The 27,476-nt window shown below is 35.2% G+C and overlaps 1 protein-coding gene across 2 annotated transcripts in view; it reads left to right on the top strand.

Annotated features, from left to right (window-relative positions):
• The window catches only part of TGFBR2 (transforming growth factor beta receptor 2), a 58,071-nt gene that overhangs the window by 19,217 nt on the left and 11,378 nt on the right, over positions 1–27,476 (top strand). The window contains exons 1-10 of one of the 2 annotated variants that reach the window (XM_072412381.1): positions 6,736–6,832; positions 14,777–14,933; positions 17,475–17,665; positions 18,038–18,106; positions 18,490–18,646; positions 19,302–19,492; positions 19,987–20,052; positions 20,975–21,146; positions 21,944–22,128; positions 26,394–27,181. In XM_072412381.1, coding sequence (XP_072268482.1) covers positions 6,751–6,832; positions 14,777–14,933; positions 17,475–17,665; positions 18,038–18,106; positions 18,490–18,646; positions 19,302–19,492; positions 19,987–20,052; positions 20,975–21,146; positions 21,944–22,128; positions 26,394–27,181 — 2,058 coding nt within the window. In that variant the 5' untranslated portion in view covers positions 6,736–6,750. Of the gene's footprint in view, positions 1–6,735; positions 6,833–14,776; positions 14,934–17,474; positions 17,666–18,037; positions 18,107–18,489; positions 18,647–19,301; positions 19,493–19,986; positions 20,053–20,974; positions 21,147–21,943; positions 22,129–26,393; positions 27,182–27,476 lie in introns of those variants that run through there. The other variant, XM_072412380.1, reaches the window with a different exon arrangement.

Below are 27,476 nucleotides of genomic sequence, written 5' to 3'. Positions count from 1 at the left end.
CTCTGGTGATGCCAGCTGCTCTGTTATGCCCATTTTAATGCAAGCCAGGCTTGAATACCCATTACTTTTCAAAGCATAGAACCCTATTGGAAAGCCAAGAGTATTGCACCTGAAGAAACACTATTTGGAGTAAAAACTTCTAATAATAATTTCTTAAGTCCACATTAATGTACTAATGATTTAGAGATCCCCCTTATCACTTAAAACTTAAAAATGAGCTACAAAGAGACACATTAATGGCATAGCAGGTGGGGAAGGATAAGCCGAGCTTATATTGGTGATATGGAGGCATCTGACACACCTGGAAATGTTGGGTTCTTTAACTCTCTACCTGTGTCTCTATTTTGTAAAGTAAAGATAGAGTTCCCTGGAAGCCACAAGCAGCTGTAGGGAATCCTGAGGCAGAAGAAAGGTTGAAGGCAGTCGTTCTGTTTCTTCAGTCCTACAAATACAAGGTGCCAAATGATGATTGAAGTAGAACTAAGTTTTGGTATGGGTGAGCTTTTGCTAATAATGGCAAGTATGCTGATTATGCCACACACCTTTTTGTAGGCAGTCCTGTCACCGCTGTATCCCCTGAAGCCTCCAGTCTTTTTCAGATGTTTGTCGGCCACTGATAATGTAGCTATTGCGCATGTGCAAACGTTTGCTTTACCTGGCATCCATAGAGTCTATATATAGCGCTGCCTTGTAAGGTGACTTTTTTGGGTTTAGTTCTGCATTAAACTTATTACCATCATTCATAAAGTAAATTTGAAGAGTAAGGCGCTATATTTATTTAGAGATGATATTTTTATTTATACTTTAATATTGTTTTTATATTTGTTTGCAAATGCCCTTGTAAAACGTTGCTTATGATTTAGTATCATTGTTCAGACTATTTTACCTGGACTGCCTAAGTTGTTATTGCAGCCCTTGGATAAAAGTCTAGACAATAACCCTTATGATAAGCATTAAAATTTATTTTACACATCATAGATTTTTTTGGAGTTGTAAATCAGGCAACCGCTTTTAAATTTTAACACAGCCAAATACACAAATATACATTACATGAAGGAATACTGTTTTCTCTGCCAAAGTATTTATAATGCTGTTCATCCACCCCTTGATTTACGCCCTTTTGCCACACTTGTATTAGGATTTTCAAACCACTCTCCTATATCATGCAAATTGCTTTTTAGCACATTTGCATTAAAATGCATTGCAGCCAACACACAAGGCACATCAAAATGTATTTTTAAAAGAATGTAGAATAGCATAAAAATGTACAAAGCATAAATATAAATGGTCCTGCATAATATTTCTATTAATCTCTTTGCAGGATGTACTGACTTTTAGGTTTTATTTATTTTTCATTTCATCAAAAAGTATCAGCTAACTCACATTTCTGCTCTTGTAAGTTGAGAGTCGTGGCCTTTGCTCTCACCCTTTACCCTCTTCTCCTAGTACACTCCATGGACTTTACATTTGTGCAGTGATTGACAGTTTGTGATCTGCGCTGGTAAACTTAATGGAACCTAAGCAGAATTTCATTTTTTTTCTTTTTTGTGGATGGAAGTGCTTTTTTTTTGTTAAGAGCAGATAGGGGTGAAACCTCCATCAGGATTTTTATTAGCTGGTTTCATCCCACCTGTATCCAAAAAAATTAAATATTATGAACAGGCAGGTCTCTTCTTTAATAAAATAAATGTAGCGGTCTGATAGCAATTATTTATGTACACTTACCTGGTCTTAGTCCTTTGCTGGATCCACCCTATTCTTCCTCTCCTTTTCCAGGTGTCGGTAAGGTAACTGAGAAATTTTATTGCTTTATTATGAATCCTTCTTTTTTGCAATTTCAAAATGTAGAATTTTAGTTCCACTTTAAAACACATACAAACTCAAATACCGGATAATTCAAACTAGGCCTTAAAGCCTATCCACGCCATTTTCATGGCCATTGTTGTATATTATGTAAAGGCAACCCATTTATTATGAATGGGTTACTATCAAGCAGCAGCGGCCTGAAAACTTTTTCATGACACTTTAACATGTAGGCAGCATGATGGCTCAGTGGTTAGCACTCTGGCCTTTGCAGCGCTAGGTCCCAGATTCAAATCTTGGCCAGGACACTATGTGTATGAAGTTTGCAGGTTCTCCCCGTGTTTGCGTGGGTTTCCTCCCGGTGCTCCGGTTTTCCTTCTACATTCCAAAAACATGCAGTTAGGTTAATTGGCTTCCCCCCAAAACTGACCTTAGACTGTAATAATGACATATAACTATTGTTGGGACATTAGATTGTGAGCTCCTTTGAGGGACCGCTAGTTATACGATTATGGACTATGTACAACACTGCGTAATATGTCGGCTCTTTTTTTTAAATACTGTGTAATAATAATAACATAATACCTAGCATTGCGTTGTGGTACACTTTTGTTTAGGCACATTGCCCGCTACTGTAACAGTCCTATTGGGCGTCATTTAAAATAAACACTAGTATAGTGAATGGATTTTACTGCTGCTGTATATGGTTCATTCTCGGGTACACTTTCTTGAAGTATAATTAAATATGTTTTATAAATTTAGATAAAGTGGTTAAAACAGGCAGTGGTCTCTGTCACCGCATTAGAGAGAGCCATCTTCTGTGTTTGTCCTAATTGCTAAAGTCACCAGTGAGGGTAAATCCACAATTTCAAAATGCCACAGAACAGGAATCTTCCGATGAGGACAGCATTGGAACATTGGAAAAATATCCTCTCACATCCTGTTACATCTACAGGACAGGAAATAAAAAGAAATCAGCACAGATCTAGGACTATCTCTATGACTACTACAACAAAAATGTTCACATTGTATATGCTGTGATAGTCCTAAGCTTCATACTTAGTTAATAACTCTTTTCACAAAGATCATTTTATTTTAAGTGATGTCGAAAGGTGAGCAGTAAAATTTGTTTAAGAAGCATTTCTGAATCTTTTTTGTTTATTGTTCTAAACCGCATAGCTATATTTTTTAGACTATAGATGTGCAGTTAAAATTGCCTTTATTTTCTTAGCCATGATTCCTTTCCCCTAGAGATAAAACCAAGAAACTAAGAAAATAAACTTTCTTGCAAGTTTTCCCAGAGTCTGCTGTAGATCATATATCCCATACATTGCAATGAAAGAGAGGCTATTGATTGTGGCATTACTTTTTGCTCTTGTAAATTTTGTAGAAAAGTCTCTTTTCTGCCATGCAAATGTTTTCACTAATATTTATTACGTATATTATTATCTGACTATACCATATCTTAGTACTTTTACTTATTCTATATTTTATAGGGAAACAAACTTCAAGTGGAACTTCAGATTTGTTAAAATTTCTTCTCAGGTAAACAATTAGATTGGAAAAGGTTTTTAGCAAACATCATTCCAGATTCATTACTGTTCTGTAAGTGTACAGCTAAACTTACTTCAGAATGCTAAATTGCCAGCTATAATTACTTTATAAATCCTAGTGTTTCTAATAAACAATAATGGATAACTGGAATTCCTGTAGATGTGCAGCATTATTGGCAAGCAAATTAGGAACATGAACATTCACATTTAGATCTTTTTCTAGGAATGTCTGAAATTGTACCTCAAGAGCTTTGAAGACTTCTAGGAAAAGCAAACAGTTACTATTTCTGTTTATTATTATTCTCTACCAAGAGATATTTTCAGCATGAAAGAGAAGGGTATATGTGACATCATTAAAGAGATTCTGACACAGGCAGGCATCTGGGGAAGGTGGTGAGGTGGTGGCGCCTTAACAATCCCAAAACAGCCTTCCCAAATATCCTAAAAGCAAAAATGTCAGCACTCACGTTTTTTTGGAAATGGTTTTCACATACTAATTTGAATTACTTGATTAGGGAACATGCCAAAGCTGTCTTACATTTTACACAGAATTGGGCAGGGTTCTGTTTCCCCTCATATCCTGGCTTAGGCTGACTTGGAAATGGACAATGGTGGATACTTTAAAAAACAAAAAAAAACTTTTCTGGTGTATTGTGTTAACAATTTGTTTTTTTATTGTGCTAACATGTGTTGAAAGGACACAATTCAAATGCTCGCGGGGCATTTAAATGCCAAAAAAAGACATGCACTGTTTATGGCATTGCAGAGCACCACATCACACAGTATAGTACTATGCTCCCATGTGTTGTAGTGCACTGCGTTGCATGTATATTGGAACTCCATTGTATTATTGTATTGGGAATGAGAAAACAAAGTTTGACAGGTATGTTAACGTGTATTACTGCGATTAAGTTGTGCATTTTAACTGTTCTGTCTGTGGGGGATGCCCTGTTTTACCTGTAAAGAAAGGGATATGTTACCATACAATATGCAGATATTCTTTTTAAAGCTGAGACCATGGGTACCTAGGGAGGTAGCTGCTTATTAATCAAATATAAAGATCAAACAGAAAAAGTTAAATAAGAAAATAAATCTAAAGTTATTCCATGAAAAAGAAGTTTACCTGTCACTGCCACCTCCCAAGCTTTCCTGTTGGCCATTTGGCTCTTCCATCACATTTAAATGACCAATAGAGAGACAGTTTGGACAGGAAAGTGTAACATTTGCATGAAATATTGATATTTGCCTATCACTTGAGCATCGAATGCCTGATTTAGACATGCAGATTTCACTGAGTGTACCTCAGGGCAATGTCATTAACTGCAGCCAACGACTAGCTGCCATAAGTGCATACATTTGATGAATAAGTTACATAAATGAACTCGGGGTACCATCATGCAGATACTGTGCAAATATTCTATGTTTAGGTCTGTACTGCAGGTAGTGTAAAATAAAATATCAATGGAAATAAAGGTCCTTTTCACAAAGGTGCATGGAGACATACAGGGCTTCAGCTATAAACAAAATCATGATATACCAAATAAATAGCTAAGTTAATGTTGTCACTTGTTTTAGTGGTGTATAAAAATATATATTTGAAAACTCAAAGTGTTTATGTGGTTGAAAACAGCTCTTTTTATGGTACAGTGTGTTTAAATGCCATGTAAAATGGCATTAATGTGTCATATAAAGCTGTGTTTATTTGTGGGAGAACAGTGTGTTTAAGTTTGCAGTCTGCAGTTTAGATGCTCATTCCCCTGCATTTATGTGATGCCATTTATACATTCTTAGTGAAGCGTGCCACTAATAAAAATTGCTACTGGTGCAATTGGAAGAGGGAAAATGAATACTTGTGCATTAAATATACACATTTGCTTCTAAATGTTAAAGAATGCATGGGGCACCATAAAACGTGATTGTCTCTTATTAAATTTAGAATAATCACTGCTGTTACTGTTAAAAAGAGCATACAAAGTAAAACTAGCAGTGTATTTTTTTTCTTACTACAACATACCTGTCTTCCTACTGGTGATTATTGGTACTGCAACACTTCTTTTTACATGTAACAGTGCTCAGTTTTTTTTAAATCCAAAGACCGAGAAGCATATTAATTAAAAGGTGAATTATCGCTAAAGTTGCATTATTATCTGTTCATAATTATTTATTTTTTTAATATTGATTGGAAATTATTATTCTAAATAACATTTCCTGGCTGTAATCTGTTTTTACCATTTACATTTTTCAGATACTGAATCACTTTATTTTATGGTTCACAATGCCTTTCTATGGATTCCATCCCACTCATTTGCCATACAATTAATAACTTATAAAATTGAAAAAAATGTTTTTAGCTTGATTAATATGGCCTCCCAGATCAGATATGTGCTTTCTTTGGTCCCTTAATTTTTTGAACACTATACTTTGTAGCTAGATTGACATATCTTCCATATATAAATTGTGTCCACACTCACTCAGGTTTGAGTAGGCTCATATAATTTCACTTCCCTTTTACACTAAATTACATCACATAGGAGTCTTATTTATAAGCAGTGAAACTGACATTCATTAAAGATTCTCTGATGTGACAATCTTCAAGGTCCATGTGTTTCAATGACTGCAATTGATTCTCCTCTGTGGATATGTTTCAGGTATTGTCAGATTTACCTCTAATATATAACTATTAGTTATTATTATTGTTAATAATAATAATAATAATAATAAACAGGATTTATATAGTGCCAATATATTACGCAGCACTATACATTAAATAGGGTCTAAGTAACTAGTATAAATAGTTATATAATTATATATATATTAATATAACTATATTACTATTACTCTATAGATGTAAACCAGCCTTATAGGAAAGAATGGGGTTTTAGCATGTAATACAATTTTTTTTTGTTATTACTTCGCCTTTTCTTTTGTTGTGGCTTCTTTTAAGATAAAACCTATAGTAGCTACCTGTATATCTATGAAGAGCACTTCATTCATGGTGGTTGATATATATTTCCCTTGAACATTGAATGGAGGGTGGTCCATGTGTGCGATTTGTATGCTATGTAGTAGGACACAGTTTATAGATTCCTCAGGTTGATTCCGGTAGTTAGACTAAACATCTGAGCTGACTGCTGCGCTCTCTTCTCTAGCACTAACCTCTGTTATGTCAGGCTTGATGCCAGAATTTTGTGCTAACATCACACAAATTAGTGTCTCAATCTAAATTACAATTTTCTAAATGCAGGTGAGAAGAAAAAGGAACGTTATGTTTTACTTACTCTCACCAAGTAGATTCTTGTGTTTGATGCATATAGTGTCAAAATGTTTGCATTAGTTGGTTGTTTTATAAACAGTTTTCTAAGGCTGTTGTTTGTGGATTCGCCAGGACGGATCCATGAACGACGTTGGACAAGCGCTGTACACACGCCAGATTCTTGGCCCGGAGGCAATTATCAGACGGGAATCATCTGACGTATGTATGTAGCCTTAGTCATATAACATTTTTATTTCTGATGTCTTTAAGAGAGATTCCTGTGTATCCTTTCTTTACTCTATCCTATGTAAACACTGTTTTCATTTAAATTCATTAGCCATGAGTCATTTTATGTTTAGGTAGATTGGAGAAAGGTAATCTGTTGGATTGGTATGGTCGTGTGCCACATTGGATGAATTTCTATGATTTTCTGGGTGGTCACAGATACAGAAGAAAATCTCCATACTGGGAACACAAAGAGCAATAACAATCTGGCAAAGGTTTGGACCCCTTTCCAATCTCTCCAAAAGTAGCAAAAAACTTGTACCTGCAGACCTATTTTTATAATAATGTGCACTTGCTACATTCTTCCTTTTTTCTAGTACTTTCCTAGTATTTACTTCCTAAAATATTAACATTAAAGACTACATTATAGACAGGCTACTTTTTTTTTATATGTGTACGACCCTCCAATGTGGTATTGCAGGAAATCCAAAATTCGGAGGTTTGAGTCACTGTAACGTAAACAGAGCTGAGGTTTTCCAATAAAGACTTCGGTTTTGATGAAAGATGTCAGATCAAGAATTTTTTTATATTTTGCAGAGACTCTTTAACTTTCTATTGTATGTTTAAGAAAAGAAGAATCTGGCTGGTGTTAACCCTCATACGTAATAATTCTATCCAAAACAGAAAATAAAAGTTTTGGAATTAAAGTAAAACTATTTTTTGGTTTCATTTATTTATTTCACATTATTGCATCCCTGTGTGCAAAATTATGCAGCCCATGTATACAACTTGTGTGAATAAATTAATTAGGCAATTGTGTGAATTCAGGTTGAAAGTGGTACAAATCTTGTGTTGAACATTAGGAAATAGACTTATCTTGTTTCTTAACCCATGTGTTCTCTGTCCTGGGATTCTCTCTCTCTCTCTCCCTATCTCTCTCTGTGTCTCTCTATCTATCTATCTATCTATCTATCTATCTATCTATCTATCTATCTATCTATATATATATATATATATATATATATATATATAATTTGAGTGTAGGTGGGTGGCAGCCACTGTATTGTGACCTAAATCTTTAGTAACCAATGAAAAACAGCTGTGTGGTTACTGAAAAGTTACGGGCGGTGCACCCAGCTAAAGGGGTCCAGGGAGAACACTGTGTCCTATGTGTTTCATCTCTGTAGGTTATAGGATCCCCACACCTGCCTATTAGTATATTATTATACCGATATACTTGCATAAGGTACTTCAAAGTTCAGAATAGTGTGACTTGTCCAAGTTCTGTCTGTTTTCTCTCCTCATTTGGTGAAGGTGCAGGTTTAAAACAAGTAACAAATGACTTAGAAAAACAGGGAGGTTTCAGTGGGCATGGAACTATCTCAATACTTGTTCAGTTCCTGGCTAAGACTTAAAAATAATGTTCCCACAGAGAACTTCATGTGAGGGAATTATTACATCACTTTAATCAGATGGTAGCACTCCTTCATCACCTCCTACGAATGTTGATGAACAGACTAGGCAAGATGGCACATAAATGAGGTGAAATTTGGAGAATGCAAGAGCTAACACAGATGTGCAGGGATGTACAATATTTCATTTGCCATTCATTTCAGACTGTTTGCTTTAAAAAAAAATATTTTAGCTCTATTTTAATACCTCCATAAAAACCCAAAAACTATTTTTAATGTGAAGAGATATCTGAGCAGCAAATTCTGTTAAGTAGAATTAGGAATACGGCACAAGCTTCAGTTTACTATAGTTTACTGCATTTGCTTGAACTGCCAGTCTGCCTATCTTACTAGTTGAAGAGAAAGTGATGTTGATGGCGTTCCTGTTTGTAATGTCTGTAGCACTCCACCCACACAAGCCAGCATGTAACTGTGAGTCATGGTACACACTGGCAGATTTCTAGATACAAGCACATTTATTACTAAAGGAAGAGGGGGATATTTCAACATCTTGGCATTATGAAACTTTTGACAGGAGATAAATGTGTTCACATAGATTTAAAGTGGATATGTATGGAAGCCTAATTATTAATTATTCTTTTATCTTACTCAGAATACACCCTCATTCCAGTCTTGTGATCTGGAAAATGAATCATCTGCTTTTTAAAGCCTACAAATGTGCAGGCATGGCCATTCCAATTCATCACAACTGCATGTTAAACAGAGTACATTAGGAAATGGTCTGAAATGTTTTTCAGCGTTATGTAAACACATCATATACGTTTTCCAATTACCTTCAGTTGGTTTTATTCTAGCGTTTAAGTCATATATTCTCTGTATATAAAAGAAGCATTCACAAGATGTGCATATGAAACCAAAGCGATTTCAGCTTTTTTTGATGCAACCCATCATGATGATTTTATCATCAGGAATCTATAACTATTGAATTGAATGAACATATAAATAGTCATACCAGACCCCAACTCCCTCCCTATGACCATCTCACACTTGTGTCTTGACCTATCATGTAATAAATCAAGCAGCTAGCATTTATAAACATGTATTGGGGTAAAAAAATACAATAAACAATACTTTATAGGGTTCATAGGGATGTTGCATTGTCACAGTTATGGAGGATGTTCTTTTTTATTTTTTTTAACACTGCCTTTGTACTGATTTGCTTACTATGTGCAATATTGAAGAGATCTTTTATTCCTTCATTTGTAAAAAAACAAAAGGCCATATTGGATTTACATCTGTCGCCTCCTTCTTTGATATGCTTTTTACAATTTAACCGGGGTTCTTTCTCTAATCATACACACATGATAATAATAATGATTCCCTTTGATGGAAGCAGAATGCTGACTTGTTTAACAGTCACAGATACAGTCCACCAATCAGTGCAGAAAATGCATGTTCCTAAGTTTCATGATTTTAATGTTTAACTGTTAGCTTAGTAATCGTGGTGAAAAAAGTATTTCACAAAGAATATCCAATTAAGTGCAAGAAAATAAAAAGGAAAAAAAACATGATTTTTACTTGCATGTTACTGGATGTTCGCAGAGCATAGATTATGTTGACTAAATCAGAGACATTAGATTGTGAGCTCCTTTTGACAATTAGTGATTTACCAATGGACTTTGTAATATGTATTATGTTGGCATTATAAAAATACAAGTTATTAATAATTTATAGCTAAGCAAATTATCCTTTGCAGAGTGATATTTCACTTTGCTAAGTGAACAGCCAAAACTCATTTAGTAATTCAATCTCATTGCATGATTTTGTGAAATTATGCCTTTTATGCCTCAACCAATATGGACATCCAGTTACCCTGTGGTTAAATTTTGATCATGATCATTGCTGTATAAACACGTCCAGTAACAAAGCTTTTTAAACAGTTGGGGTATATTTGTCACTACTTATATATACTATATATATATATATATATATATGTATATATATATATATATACACACACACATATACACACTCTGTAAGACTTGTGTTGACAGGATTGCATTCCCATAAAAGTCTAGGGGAATTAAAAAAGAAACAAAAAAACTTGGAATTGGTCAAGTGCAGGTAAAAGAGTGTCAACTGCAAATCAAGTGCACCTGTAAATAATCTTGAATGATCTCTGAAGCATATTTTACTGACTTCCGTATGTATGATGTCTGGATGTACTGATGCCACCAAGCCCAAAAAATGTATACTCCAAAAGTAAAGAGATAAAGAAAAGAAATCAATAGCTGTACCTGCTGTCTGAAAAGAAGAATGCAAAATGTTTTTATACGATCATTCAAGTTTTTATCACTAAACAAAAAAAATAGGAAAATATGAAAAAATGTCATGTTTTATCCTGACATTACTAAATCAAAAAAAATAAATAGTAAACCATATTACCTTTATTGTAAGCATATATAGGTATATAAATCTTACTGGTTTGAGAAGACAGTTAGGTAAGAAACTAGAAATATCATAGTTCGCATTACAAGAACCGTAAATTCAGATGTATTTGCCAAAGTGGCATGCAGAATGGCTGGATAAATAAAAAGAAACAATAAAACCAACAATATATATAACAATAAAAAGAAAATAAAAGTTGTAGTGAATATTTCAACTCTGTGAAACCTATGAAAAAAGATACATTGAATTTATAGATGACAGGCTTCATACTGATGAACTCAAGGGAGCATTACACATGGAATTTGCAGACATCTGCCCATCTATCTCTGGCCATAGTATATGCTGTGATTGGAGTCGTTATCACATTGGGATTCCTGATTTGTTTTGGATGGTTTATGTGTTTGTTTAGCTTATCTGTTTGTAGTTTTCTTAGTCTGGGTATTTATCTGTCATATCACATATTTGCAGCTGTCTTCTTGAACAGTAGTTGAATACAGCAGTTTGTGTTCCTATGACCCTCCTATTGCTCCCATTATGCTGCAGTAGCTAAAAGGAAACATGAGCCCAGTATCAAATGTCACCAGAGATTTTACTCTTACATCCGGCTCATTAGTATACATTTTCGGCTCGCTGACATTTAAATCACTCGTGTTTACAGTTTCTAAATGTCTGTTGAGATCATCAAACTGTAATATTTAGAGCTCAGTGGAAAATACTTTTTCTCTATTATGTTTATATTGTCTTATGGTGCTAATAAATCAGCATTGCTTGCACGCCATTTACCCTCACAGTATACTATGCAAGGCTGTTTGGATAGAAATATGGTATTTACAGAATAGTAACTGCGCTTATCCACTTGGTGATTATTTTGTATTTGAAAATGGCTTATTTATAACTGCAATGCAATTACATAAAAGAAAACTACACAGCGGTCTAATAATGTATGCAGTCTATAAACATACTTGTGGGGATTTATCAAGCAATTTGCTTATAGAATTAGCCACATATGTCCTGAATGCCACCTGCCTTTCATTTACTAAGGATTTACACTCGGGTTGAGTTACTAAAGGAATGTATGTCATTCTCTTGCAAATTATATTACGCTTTGCTTCGTGAATGGAGATTTAAGTAAATAATTCTCATAGTAAGAATTAATAATAATAATATTAATAAAATAAGTATATTAGTATCGCACTCAAAGCCAGCCATCAGAAACAATAAAATTCCTGCGAGTTACATTATCAGTGGCTATTAAATGGCTGAAGATCACTTCATTCAAGGAAGAAGACCCTCCATCTTCGAGGAAGTCTGCTACGGAGCCTGCAGCAAAGATGGCCCCGGTCCTGTCATCTCTGTAGGGTGGCAGCATACAGGTAAGTATGTGCCATAATCAGAAATGATGTAGAGCATACATGCTGCTAATGACAGAAGCTCACCACCCACCAACATGTTTAGTTTAGACAAGTGAAATATCCCTTGCAAGAAGATATTATACTTTTCCAAGTGAACAGTTTAAGTGCTATTAGTAGGTGTATTAGAGTTGGTCTCATATACAACAAGAATGTGGACTGTTCACATAGCACAATGAGTTATCCCCTTGCAAGGAATATTTCGCATCAACCATCCAAACATTTGTGTGTGTTTTTAGATTTCCTTGCATATGATTGGGTATTTTTTTCTAGGTGAATTTGTACCACATTTAGTAAGCCTAATGAAAATTGCCTTGCAAGGTGAACCTTGGTAAATGGACAATCTAAATTTACTTAGTAAATCTGTTTTTTTTTTTTTAAACCCTGTCACTGCATTTCTGGATACACAACACATACATCCTACATTAACTTTGTAGTATGCTTTTTATTGAATTGATGCAAATAATGACAGGGCCATATTTTATACTGAAGCACTGCCACTGTGTAATACTACAGCTGAATAGAAGTAAATGGTGAATATAAAAATGCATCGGTTTTTACAATTTTGTCTTTTCCATCACATTTGCACTGCCTTGCTGTGTGGTAAAGATCACAAAAACTTGTGGGATATGTAAATACATACTTTTTGTAAGCTGTCATTCCTGGAGATTCTCCTTATTGTGTCTGAGAGACGTTAACTCCATGTTAATATAATTCAGAACAGCAGAGACATATCTTGCAGATGTCATGTGAGCTCAGCTTTTTCTTTTCCTTATTACACATGACAGGAACTCTCATTTTTTTTTTTTACTTATTGGTCTTTTACCTATATACATTTTAATGTTTTTTCTGTTTATTTTTGTTTTTATTGGCACAAAAATAACTATTGATCCTGCCAGGAATATTGTCTTTACTTTATCTCTGCTTACTGTTAGCACCAGTCAGCTTTTTTCTGTCTGTGAACTCCCTGCTATAGTTTGAGGAAGTTTAGATTGGTAGGCTTTCTGTAGTCTAACGCTCTTTGGGCATGATTTATTAAAGGTCTCCAAGAAGGGGGGGGGAATAAATAAATAAATAAACTTTTATGAGATAACTAGGGTGATCCAGAAAACCTTGAATGGATCTAGTCCAGGATTAAATCCATTTATAAAAAGTGATTTTAAGACATTAATTATGTATAATGTCCTCCTCCCCCAAACCTCTATACTTGCACTATAACCATCATGACAGCATTAACCAACAATCAAAAGGCGGGCTGCCTCAGTCATATGCCACTCTATGTTTTTTCTATAAGCTCAGACCAGCATTTATAGCATGTGGTACCATTACAGGTAACTACATTTAGTCACCAATCAGGCTGCAATGCTTTGACTTTTCTCTTTTGCAGTTAGCCATTACAGCTTAGTTAGCTTCTTTCCCCTAGTCTGTGGCTTGTCATTGAAGCAGCATGTGGTGGCAGACATTAAATATCTCTATGCTTTCTACCTCTGTCAGCATGCTACTTTTCTGATTTCTTCGACCTGAAACTTTATTAGAAAAAGTATCTTAAATATACTTGGTGGTGTATACTTGTTTATACCACTTGATCAATCTTAGATATTAATATAGTGTCTTACACACTTTACATGAAGGTACAGCACCAACTACTGGTGACTAACAATAATGCACAAAAGATAATTTAGGAGTAAATAACCTATCATAACCAAATCAGCAGTAAAAATACTTTAACCTGTAAAAACAGAGCACAAAAGGTAAACAGGCTGTCATAATATTATTATTATTATCATGGTGTTACTTATAATGGGCTGCTTCAATATATTAGACATTTTTAATAGTTGTGGATATGGAAAGTTTTATCCAAATCAAATTTGTTTACCTTTCTGGGTTTGGAACTACTGACCCATAAGTGCCCCTTTATACCTGCAGAGGAAAACTGTGCAGCTGGCTACTTCTGGGCACATACCTGGGTGGGTTCTAAAAAGTGCCGGGTGGTGCGCCCAGCTAAAAGGGCCTGGGGAGAACCCTGCCTGGGAGAGACAAATTTCACCTCAACACACTTGCGGTTCTTGTTCCAGAAAAAGGAAGACCACCACACACCCAAAAGTGACTTATCACATTTTGTAACTGTCACGATTTCCCACAGATGTGTGCACAAAATGATTCCTAACCAGTCACATGCACTTGAATGGGAGTAGTTGGGAGCACAGTTGAGCATTTGGCAAAAAGTTGTCAACTTAAGGTCTGAAAGTGTGATGGGGGTCTCGGGACTAGTGGGACCAGTTACTGACCTAGTAACTTAAGTTTTTATTTTTATTTTTGAACAACATATACTAGTGGGTATTTTTTATGTTCTGATATATATATTTTGATAAACTTGTATAGCCTGTGCATTTGTAAAAAGTGTTTTCGGTTTTTTGAACGCCGGTAGAATTACAAAAGTTTGGGGGAGTTTTGGATAATTGGAATAAAATGCATATGGCATAAAGATATTATATATAAATATATTTTCCTCTCAATGTTTATAAACAAAAACTATAGGTATTAAAATGAGTAGCGCCAATCTTTACGTTTACACATTTATTGTATCTATCATGGTCTATGTGGTCTTTTCACAATTCTAAGACTACATTTCATGCTCAGATAATTATTGTTTTTTTATTTTTATTTGTTTAGGCCTACCAGATTTTGTGAAGTTCCATCAAACTAAAACACTTTGTGCATTTTGCGATGTGCTACCATCAACATGTACACAAAGTAAAGATCCCTGTAACAGTTCCTGTGAAAAAATTTCACTTTGTGAACATCCAGAAGATGTGTGTGTGGCCATTTGGTAAGTAACACAAGTTTTATTTTTGTTTTTTATCTTTCTGTGCTATATATATTTTTTTCTAATGTATTTCTGAATGTTGTATTTAGTTTTATAATATTTTTGCAATAGGACTACAAAAAGTGAAATATATTATTGGCAAAGCAACAGATTATCTTTAAAATAGGGGGTGGTCCTCCAGCCACACAAGCTTATCTTCCCTTTGTGATCTCTGCCCTATTTAATCAACAGGAAACCCTGTGTAATTTCTGAAATTCTCTAGATCAGTGTTTCTCCACTTTTTTTAACATGGGGGAACCCATTGGAATACCTTTCAGGTCTTCAGAGATCCCCTAATATAATATAAAAAAGTTTCCACAACTTTTACAACAGTAGGAAGAATCTATCTTACATTGCTGGCCAGTGGGAAGAAAGTCACCCTTACACATCATTGTTATCTGTTAAACTGACCCGGGAGTCACAAACTGCTCATTGCTCAAGGAACCCCTAGTAATATATGAAGTAACCCTGGTTAAGAAACACTGCTGTAGATGGAGCCTTCACTGGGTGATGAGACTTTCTCCATCCCAGTGTGACAATGCTTATTTGAACAAAAGTGCAGCCATAGGAGGACAGACATTCCCCTCTATACTTTGAAGTATAATCCAAAAAGTAAAGAACATATATACTGTATATTACCACCAGTAACAGCTTTTGTCAGACTGTGTACCAAAAGCTCATACCACACTTTCTAAAAAGTGTTTGTGATCCAGGTAACATCCTTCTTGGTGATGCAGTCTGCATTCCTTTTTTTTTTGATAAGCTTCAGGGAAAATTATACTCCCCATGTGTTGTACTCCAGGAAAATAAAGCTACGTGCACACATCTCAGGTCGCTCCAGAGCTAGTATCGGACGAGAATCTGCCATATGTACCGCAGCCGTTCATGGATCTGTTCTGGCGGATCCACAAACGACAAAAGATGAACAACCACAATACAAGTTAATTGGAGAGAGCAGAATGGCGCTGTATGTGTATAGCTCGTTTATGCATCTTTCAGTCTTTTGTTGTTGGAAAAGATCGCGAAAGATCCTTTCCAACAACAAAAATCTTATGTGTGTGCACAGCCTAAATCAATCACCCAGTCCATCAAAACAAAGGGGGCAGGGAAGGTTGTCAGAAGGCACAGCATATCAAAGTCAAAAGGAAGCCACCAATGATATAAAAATGCTTATTACAGAACTAAACACAGCAACTGGACAGTTTCCCAAAGGAAAGATCTAAAATGTTAAATAAATGTTATTACATTTCTTATAAAACATACCAAATGTTGTTTTGTGCAGTGTTTTTTTTAAATATTCTGCCTACTTGTCCATGCACAGTGTTTGTTGCATTCAAGACATTGCTCTGGCAGTCACTGACTGGTGTCCAAGCTGATCACTTTGCAATGAATACTCAATCACATACAAGCAAACGTATTTTTTTTTTACATGTGATTGGATAGCTAAAAGCAACAGAACTTCACCTCATTTACTAAGTTAGGTGAATTATCTCCTGCAGAGCTTTATTTCAGTTTTCTAAAGCTGCGTACACACTCGCAATTTTTGTCGTTGGAAAGGATCTTTCACGATCCTTTCCAACGACAAGGGACTGCACGATGCATGAACGATGCTGTACATACAGCACCGTTCATGCTCTATGGAGAGGGGAGGGGGGAGAGCGACGGAGCGGCACCCTGCTGCGCGCTCTCCCCTTCCCTTTCATTACGATCGGCTGTCGTCCATCGTCCGTGGATCCGGCAGGTCGGTCGTCCGGACGATGGACGACACTGACTGTACACACGGAAGATTTTCGCCCGATAATTGGCCGATGCCGATTATCAGGCGATAAAAATCTGCCGTGTGTACGTAGCTTTAGCAAAGAGCCTAAGCTCCTTCAGTAAATCAGTATTTCAAATTCAGTAAACCCCATTGTCCCCACTGTTATCAGATGGCATCAAACTGTTCAGCCACTTGATACAAATGGGAGATGAGTTGGTGTCTTTCAGAATTTTTCCAATATTATGTTTATCTTACCTTTGAGTTTCAGATCTGATTACTTGTGGCAAATATGTGGCAACCAAGCCATCTTATCAAGACAAAATGTCTTACTTTTTGATCTGTGCAGAATGATGATCATAAATTGATTAGACGCAGAAATGTATTTCTCATTTGTTAACTATTGAAACCAAATCAGGCTTTTTTTGTTGTAATTAATATTTTGATTTGTTATAATCATGAAATCAATTGTATCTCCTGGTAATTATCAAACAGGTGGATGGTACGTTGAATACTTATAGTTGATCACAAGTATTCATATATTTGTTCATTCTTATGTTTGCAATATCTCTTAAAAAATATGGGGGGGAACATTTATATCCTTTATGTGCAGCATTAGACATTGAGGCTGATAATTGAGTTTCTTATCAAGGTATTAGAATCTTAGATCTGCTTCTACTTTTATGTGAATGCAATGTGCTACTTCGCCAGTCTTTTATTTTTACAATTATATTGTGTCTTATTTGTAGGAGAAGGAATGGCTCTTCTATCACTGAGGAAACACTGTGTCATAATCCCCGACTGGAACTGTATGGACACAAGCTGGATGACCATAGCTTATCGAAGTGTTACATGAAAAAAAAGAATACGTTGGGAGAGACTATGTTCATGTGCGCATGTAAAAGTGATGAGTGTAATTCAATGTTTATTTTTGAAGATGGTAAGTGTAATTTGTATCTCTCCAATCTTTGGTTGTTCTTCGAAGCCAAGCCCTGTGTGTCCGTCTATCCGAGTGGGTAATTCAGTATATGCCTAATTTTGTATGTGGAAAAAATTACAGAACATCTATTGCATATTTTGCTGCACTAATGTGGCTAACATATGTAGGAAAACATTTGAAACATTTGTAAATGATAACACATTATCTGGTATTACTACACACAAATGTTAACAAAATGTTGGGTCAGTAGGTAGAGGTAGAAAACAGCAGGGTTTTATAGGGAGTTGGCAGAAATCAATTTCTAAAAGAGTCTGTACTTTATTAGCCTTGGTTGTTTTTTAATTTTCTTTCAACATGTTTTTTTTCTTGTAGCGCCAGCAAAAAAACATCATTCCCAAACCATGAATCACAAAGTCATAGATGAAAGCAGTAATTCTGAAGGTAATGCTTTATAGTGTATGACTCTCTAGCGTGCATGCATCAGCTATAGCCAAAAGTGTTTTTGTTGTTTTTTGGAAAGTAGAGTAGGATTAAGAATCACAGTCAGGTTTTTTTGGCTGTCCTGAGTCCCCGCTGGGGACATTCACTTGTTTCATTAGTTTTTGATAATTGGAATACACTACACGGCAAAAATATATTATACATAAATATATTTTTCTCTCTAAAATGTTTATAGCAACAACTATACTTAATAAAATGAGTGGACCTAACTTTTTACATTTACACATTTATTGTACCTATCATGGACTATGTGGTCTTTCCACTATTTTGATACTAAATTTCATGTTCAGATAATTACTGTTTTTTTATTTTTATTTGTTTAGGACCACCAGGTTTTGTGAAGTTCCATAAAACTAAAACACTTTGTGCATTTTGCGATGTGCTACCATCAACATGTACACAAAGTAAAGATCCCTGTAACAGTTCCTGTGAACAAATTTCACCTTGTGAACATCCAGAAGAAGTGTGTGTGGCCATTTGGTAGGTAACACAAGTTTTATTTTTGTTTTGTTTTTTAACATTTCTGGACTAAATGTTTTTTCCTAATGTAATTCTGAGTGTTTGTGTTTAGTTTTATAATATTTTTTGCAGTAGGACTACAAAAAAGTTAAATATTTTAATGACAAAGCGACAGATTTTCTTTAAAATGTGGGTGGTCCTCCAGCAACACAAGCTTATCTTCCCTTTATGATCCCTGTCCTATTTAGTTATCAGGAAACCCTTTGTAATTTCTGAGATGCTATAGATCAGTGTTTCTCCAGTTTTTTTAACATGAGGGAACCCCTTTGGACACCTTTCAGGTCTTCAGGGAACCCCTAATATAATTACTGATTCCACAACTTTTACAACAGTAGGAAGAATGCAGCCTACATTGCTGGCCAGTGGGAAGAATGTCACACGTCAATACTTATAGTTGATCACAGTATTGATATAATTGTTCATTCAAATGATTGTAAAATCTCTTAAAATCATGGGAACATTTATAACCTTTATGCCCGGCATTAGACATTGAGGCTGAATATTGAAGTTCTTATCAAGTTATCAGAATCTTAGATCTGCTTCTACCTTTATGTGAATGCAATGTGCTACATCGCCAGTCTTTTGTTTTTTCAATTATATTTTGTCTTATTTGTAGGAGAAGCAATGGCTCTTCTATCACTGAGGAAACACTGTGTCATAATCCCCGACTGGAATTGTATGGACACAAGCTGGATGACCATAGTTTATCAAAGTGTTACATGAAAAAAAAGAATACGTTGGGAGAGACTATGTTCATGTGCGCTTGTAAAAGTGATGAGTGTAATTCAATGTTTATTTTTGAAGATGGTAAGTGTAATTTGTATCTCTGAGCCTCTTCCAATCTTTGGTTGTTTCTCAAAGCCAAGCCCTGTGTGTCTGTCTATCCATCTGAGTGGGTAATTCAGTATATGCCTAATTTTGTATGTGGTAAAAGTTTAGCACTGGGCACAGTAACATTATTCTTATAACTATTCACTTGTTAGGCTAATGTGTAATGTGCTGGCAAATGAGGCTGTGTGCTCACAATAACCTCTCGAACAAATTACAGAACATCTTTTGCATATTTTGATGCGCTGATGTGGCTAATGTATGTAGGAAGACATATAAATTATTTCTAAATGATGACACATTATCTGGTATTACTACACACAAATGTTAAAAAAAATCTTGGGTCAGTAAATAGGAGTGGGGATCAGCAGAGTTTTAGGGGGAGCTGCTAGAAATTAATTTCTAAATGAGTCTGTACTTTATTAGCCTCTGTTGTTTTTTAATTTTCTTTCAACATGTTTTTTTTCTTGTAGCGCCAGCAAAAAAACATCATGAAGCCACGAATCACAAAGTCATAGATGAAATCAGTAATTCTGAAGGTAATGCTTTATAGTCATTTGACACTCTAATGTACATACATCAGCTATAACCAAAAGTTTTTTTGTTTTTTTTTGGAAAGAAGAGTAGGATTAGGAATCACAGTCAGTTTTTTTTGCAGGGGTTATTCACTTCTTATTTGTTCTTGTGACCATGCTCACCAGGGCCTAAATTGATGGGACATTTATCCAAAATTTTGTAGCTGATGCCATTACAAGAAGTAATGCTGGAAGAAAAAATCTTCCAGAGGGAACAATTCTTCATGTGACATTTGTCTTTGGGGATTTCTCCTCACATTTTAGGTATTACTTTTTGTTGTGTCACTGGGACAGAACTGAAAGCAAAGTCTCAGCAACAGGACATAGGCATGCCTAAAATTGGGTTTTAGCAGTTAGCTACCTATCAAATGATACATCTGGTGGAAATCCAATACTCTTCACCATCCTCCATCAACACCAGACCTACAGTAAAACATGGCAGTGCTACATCCTTATGGGGAGTTTTTCTGCAGCTGGGCTGGAGCACTTGTTTGGATTGAAGGAAAAAAGGATAGGGCAAAATGTCAACTTGAGAACAACCTGCATCCCTTTGCCAGAAACTGTAATTGGGAAGAAGGTTCACCTTCCAACATGTCAATGGCCCAAAGTACATGGGGGGGAATGGGGGAGGAGGGTTGATCCTTTATACGTCTCAGGGATTCTACTTGTTTTTTTTTTTGTGTGTTTTTTTTAACTGTATTTTTTATACTGCAAAATGTAAATGTTTTTTTCAAGGGGGCAATTTTTTTTTCTATACCCACTCTACATATGACATACAGTACGAGAAAGGAGAGATTGTAGCACACAAAAAGAACATATGTCATAAACTATACTGTACATAGTAAAACTGTTGTATATATTTGAATCATGTTTTTTTTTTCTGTAGCTGTAGGTAAAAAAAATACCACATCCAGTGGAGGTAAAATTAAATTGAAAAGTCTGTGCAAGTTTTGTGATGTTCTACCATCAACATGTTCAATACAGGATGGGGATTGTAGGAGCACATGTGATAGAACTTCTATTTGTGAATTCAGTGATGAAGTATGTGTGGCAGTATGGTAAGGAATCTTGATTTTTATTGTAGTTTTACTAGTGTTATAAAGAATGCTTTATGACTAAGGCTATGTTCTGACTGGCAGCAGAAAAAACGCAATCCCATGCCACTCCTAGCAACTGGCACCTTGTCAGCTGCTCAGCCTCCTGTACTGCTCTATTTATTGCCAGCTGCAGATGAGACTCAATATTTAATGTCTCACAGGTAGGTGCAGTTTAGGAGTATGAGGAAGTGGTAAGTACATTACAATCTCACTGTCAGCCTGAACATGAAAATAAAGTTAATTTACATATATAGTATTGTTGTATATTTATTATTTTTTATTTTTTATTGTTTTTTTTTTTTACTTGTTTTACTTGTTGTTATTTACTGTTAATAGTGGAAAAAAAAAGAAGTAAATATTGCTTTCACCTATTTTCATTTCAAATATAAAGATTACATTCACCCCTTTTTTGCACCTTCCATGAAAATCATACCTAAAATTTGACCGTCAATTTAATGCCGAGACAGAATTTTGCAACTGTAGGGGCGTACAAATGCAGGCATTTTACGCATGCACTTTTTAAAGCAGTTTTTAGTGGTTCTGCATATGTTTTATATGCATTTAATTGGGTTCTTTTATCCTGGTATCTCTCTTAAGGAAACAGAAATGTCCCACTGGGGAGACAGACAGCACTAAAAACCCAACAATGGTCTCTCATTACTGACAGTTTTGTTTTTTGACCAAAAAAATAAACAAAGTAACTTTTTTCCCACTTTGTATGCTGATATATATATTTATATATATATATGTATTTTTAGGAGACATAATGACACCCACAAAACTGAGGAGACGCTGTGCCATGACCCCAAAAAACCTATTGATGGCCACGTGTTTGATGAGATTAGGCCATCTTGTGAAATGAAAGAGAAAAAGATGGCTGGTGGGACAATGTTTATGTGTGCTTGCACCAAAGAAGAATGCAATGAGGAGTTTACAATAGAAGGTAATCTTATGTCTTACCTACTTTTGATGCAATCTCATGTACTTTACCTGATTCACTTTTTTCACTCGGTTTAAGGTGATTTTTTTTTATAATGCTGTGTACACTGCTGTGGTTGTCATATATGTGACTCCCTATAATAGTATTAGAGTTTAATTGTTGCTACTTTCTTTCTTCCCTGTTCTCTTATATTTGTACATTATCTGATGCATTATCATGCATTTGAAAGTGATATTTTTGTTTAAAGCTCTGCTCACCTGGTAAAGTATTCTCTACAGCAATTTTTTGGTCGAAGACAGTATAACTAGATTGCTGCTCAATTAGCAGTGGCAGCACATCTTAGTTTTATCTCAAGCCGGCTGACAGGGCTATGAAGGATCAGATCGGCTACTCAACATATTCAACATATTCATAGATAGATTAGGCCTGATTTGTTAACACTCTCCAAAGATGAAGAGGATACACTTTTGTCAGTGAAGCTGGGTGATCCAGCAGACCTGGAATGGCTTTCTTCAAAGTCATTTTATATTTGCTAGCAACTGTTTTGAACCCTAAACCAGATCCTTTCCAGGTTTGCTGGATCACCCAGCTTCACTGATGAAAGTGTATCCTCTCCAGCCTTGGAGAGCTTTTATAAACCAGGCCCATAGTCTTCAGCAGACCTTGGATGTCTGTTATGTGCTAGTACTCCTTCTTCCAGTCCTATAACTGTTGTACAGGGAAGACTGATATCCAGATACATTTGGCTATATTACAAATACATTTTATATTTATAATTAACACATGTTTGCTAAACTTTGTGTTTGTGTTTTTTTCATATATCTTCCAAGCTTAGGCATAGAAAATGCTGTGCTAATGCAAATCAAAGCAAGTAAATGCATGTAAAGTGTCTGCCTAGTAAATTACTAAACATGGGAAAGCATCTTCTGGGAATAGAAAATCACTTAAAAGATGCAATTTTGGACTCTTTATTAAAAAATTCAGCTATTTATTATTTTTTTGTAGATACTAAAATAGGAAAATTCAGGAAAGTTTAGAGAAAACAGTATTCTCCTTTAAAAGCAATTTTAAGACCATGTCACTCTACAGATTTGCTCCTGAGAACTCATCAAGAAAAGTGCTACTTTCCAGTCTAATGTTACTAGTATAGGGCCAGACCAGCAAGTTGTTGCACTGTCACTACAAACTTTTATGAAGTAACTTCCATTGGGTAGGAAGGGCCACTTCACCTATGTGACTTTACCTCTTAGGAGCTGTGTGTTTGACAAGGGCTTTTGGATTAAGACAAGAACTGGCAATCTGAAAAGTGTCACAAGGAGGCCTGATTTGTCTGAGAGTACCAGGATTTTCAGTTTTAGTCCATGCTGCACACTGATAAAATGTTACCAAATAATGTTGACATTGCACTATAGTTAGTCACATTTAATAGGAACACTTGAATGGGATGAGCTGCTGCAAGCTATAACATGATCAGGGTTTATAGGAACCTTTATAGACATTATTATTTATGGTTATATCTTAACTAGGTATACCTGAGAGTTGGAATCCTGAAGGATTATGTTGCAGAAAGGTGGTGTTTTGGTATCACTGCTGAAGCAGATTTATAGTTAGATGAGTACCGGTATGTAGGAAAAGGAAGGCATGCATGCATGTACAGGTCTTCTCTTTACAAATCTGCTAATCATAGGTAATTTACTAAGGGGTCACTTTGACTTCTTGTGTGTAATGGAAACATAAGAGAAAAATGAGTGGTGGAGGTGGACTGACTCTTTAACTAGTGGAAACAGAAAAGATGATGTTTTAGTTATAATTTGGGTAATAAACACCCTACTTGTATTCAGTGCATTATTTTTTTGCATTCTACTCTTCAGAAGAGATGATTTTACTGTACATCAATCATCTGTAAAAATAGAACAGATTTTGTTCTAGAAATGATTGATTTATAATAAACTCAGTTGGAGATACTATAGATAAATGTTTTTTATTCTGTATAAATTAGTTATATAGCAAGACCATCATTTATAAACATTTGACTGGCTGAAATAGGAAGCAAAACATATTGGTATAGTTTTCATTTTAATCACATTGCATTATATATAGTAAATGTAAACATTTCTATCACTGTTTAATATAACATTCTAAAAGATATTTTTAAAATACTGGAGCAATAATAATTAAAGTGCCCAATATAATGTAGTACAGTGTTTCAGTAACAGTGTTCTGTGGAACCTTGGAGTTCCTCCAGAGGTTGCTAAGGGTTCATTTTGTCTATCTTTTCTCAATAGCCAGCAACGTAAGAGGAATTCTGACCACAATGCCTAATTTTGGTTTATATGTTGCTGCCATGTATTAGCACTAGTACTATATTGGCTCTTTGAGAAGTTCTGATTTTAAAAGCTGAACACCAGGCAGGTGTAACAGGCAAATTAATGCATCTCTGTTATCAATATTATATTATGGGGCTAATCATAAAACAGTAGAGAACAGAAAATTATAAATATAGGAAAGATAATATATTGTCTCTAACATGGTAAGCAGAAACTCGGTTCAGTTGAAGGGAGAAGCCATTGTTCAGTGAACATCTGCAAACAGACTGTGGGTTTTAATCCACATAAAGTTTTTTATTGGTCTATGTTCCCTATTGGAGATATTTTTCCCAAGTTACCATCCTGGTGATCACACAGGAATGAAGGAAAATTTTCACAGTGAGGATGCAGGTAACTAAAAAAAAAAAGCCATAGCCCTTCTCTACTCCAATAAATACTAAAATATTCCTGTTGTTTTCTGGGTCACCTTTGGAGATATTCATCTCATTTCCTCTCCTGGTAAACACATCAAAAAGAACATTTCTGGCTAGAACTGAAAATTAAATTGAAATCAGTGTGAGAGTAACTTTTAATAGAAGCCATATGAGGACATGTACTTAACCAGTAAGTTGAAGTGTGTAAAATGTTACTACAACCAAGTGTAGATTTCTATAAAACAAACTTTAATAATGATTCCATAAACAAGATTTGGCACTCAGCAATTTCTCTTTTAGATAGTCAAGTATTCGTGTTTAATATAAAAATGAAAACAGCTTTCCTTGGTATCAGCAGCAGGGAAGAGAATGGTCTTTCTGTGTGACATGATGTTTCCTTTCTGTGTTCAGCAATGAAGACAATTCCAGCAAGCCGATGCACAGCTCCTGCAGACAGCTTAATAATAGAGTGTATAAATATCACTTACCTTATATTTATCAAGGCAGTAAGCTTACATTACCTTTCATACTGCAAGACATTAGCTAATGGCTAGTGCTATCACTGCTTGTTCTAGTTTTTATATTTTTCAAATTAAATTGGAATGATTTCAAAATATGTCAGTGCTATACAAATATGCATAGTAAAAAGAGCAGCAAACAGATTTCAAGAAAAGGTAAACAGAAAACCATGGTTCTAATCAAGGTGTTATTTGTCAATTATATTCTATTCCATTTGTTTCCTGTTTGTTTTTTATTTATTTTATTGGTAAAACTGAGGTTTAATCTGCTCATATTTTCTTTTCAGGGTTCTGGGATATAAATAAAACTTTTCTGTTTTATATACATACATATTTTAGGCTCATCATTAGGTTTTATTGATTCTCTGTGCAATCCAGTTGAGTCATGACTGGTGGATAAGGCCTGCAGGGTTTGATAATTGGCTTCCTAAAAACAGGAAGCAGTGGTAGCACATGATGCTGAGCATCTATGCTGTATAGAACTTTAATCGAATATGTTAAATAGAGGACAGGGCTAGATGAGACTGAATATACAGGCAATTTTAATACAGTAGTGGGACCTGCACATGTTTAAAGAACAGTCTAAATTTCAGCAATGAAGAGTGGTAAATTAGCATGTTATTTTTTGCACACTGTTTTGCAGTGTGTTTCATGAAGTGTGTTTTTATGTTAACACTCAAACAAACCAAGTCTTCACTGAAGACTTTCTGACGGAAAGAAAATGGGCTGTACCACATTAAAGATGAACACCAGGCAAACTTCTAAATGCACAGATAATATACAAGCTGTTTTGCTTGCCAGTGAATTTGTTTTTCTGTCTATTAATTTCTTGGATGACATAACTGCAGCACACATTTTGTGGTGTCTTCTCATAGGCAGAAGTTTACATTTAAGTTTAAAACTGAAATTTGTCCTCTATTCTTTTTTTTCTTATTTGACTCAAACATTATTTTTTGAATTATGTTATTACAATAATATGTATTTTTATTTTCATCACAATTTTTTTTCAGCGTTTAAAAATCCTGAAGGGCCTGATACAACTATTGTTGCACTGTCGAGTCTTCTTCCACCAGTTGCCATTGCAGTGGCAGTAATTGCCATTTTTTATTGTTACCGAGTTCATAGAAAAAATAAATTCAACAAGAAGTGGGAAGGTAACCAAAAATGCATCAAACATCCAAATATGGAATGTTCCATTATGCTAGATGATGACCGCTCAGATATAAGTTCAACATGTGCCAACAACCTGAATCACAACACTGAACTTCTCCCCATTGAATTGGACACCTTGGTTGGAAAGGGACGATTTGCTGAAGTTTACAAAGCCAAACTCAAACAGAATACTTCAGACCAATTTGAAACTGTGGCTGTTAAAATTTTCCCATATGAAGAATATGCATCTTGGAAGATGGAAAAAGAAATCTTTTCTGACATAAATCTAAAACATGAAAATGTTTTACAGTTTTTGACCGCTGAAGAGAGGAAAACAGATGTTGGAAAACAATACTGGTTAATCACTGCTTTCCATTCCAAAGGCAATTTACAGGAGTATTTAACAAGACACATCATTAGTTGGGAAGACCTACTACTGCTTGGTGGCTCTTTAGCCCGTGGGGTTGCCCACTTACATAGTGACCACACACCATGTGGAAGACCAAAGACACCAATAGTGCATCGGGACTTGAAAAGCTCAAATATACTCGTAAAAAATGATCTCACTTGTTGTTTATGTGACTTTGGGTTATCTCTCTGGCTGGATCCTTCTCTTTCAGTGGATGATCTTGCTAACAGTGGGCAGGTAGGTCTGAAAAGGGTATGACACATCACATACTGTAACAAAAACATTGTGTGCAACAGGATTCCAAATAGTTAACAAACTTAATTGATTTTTGATTCACTTTTAATTTTAGAGGTAGACTTCAAGTCTGTGTCAAATTCAACCCAAACATCAGTCATTCAGCCCAAAGTAAATAAAGGCAAACATCACAGGATGGAATGGCTGAGAAGTAGAATTTTTTCTAGTAAAAAAATTCTACTACTTAATTCTATCTAATGCCAGTCAGATTCTACTGTATGTGATTTACCTTGATTCT

Source organism: Pyxicephalus adspersus, chromosome 5, assembly GCF_032062135.1.
Source record: "Pyxicephalus adspersus chromosome 5, UCB_Pads_2.0, whole genome shotgun sequence".
Taxonomy (NCBI): domain Eukaryota; kingdom Metazoa; phylum Chordata; class Amphibia; order Anura; family Pyxicephalidae; genus Pyxicephalus; species Pyxicephalus adspersus.
This window is presented reverse-complemented; position numbering and strand designations above follow the sequence as displayed.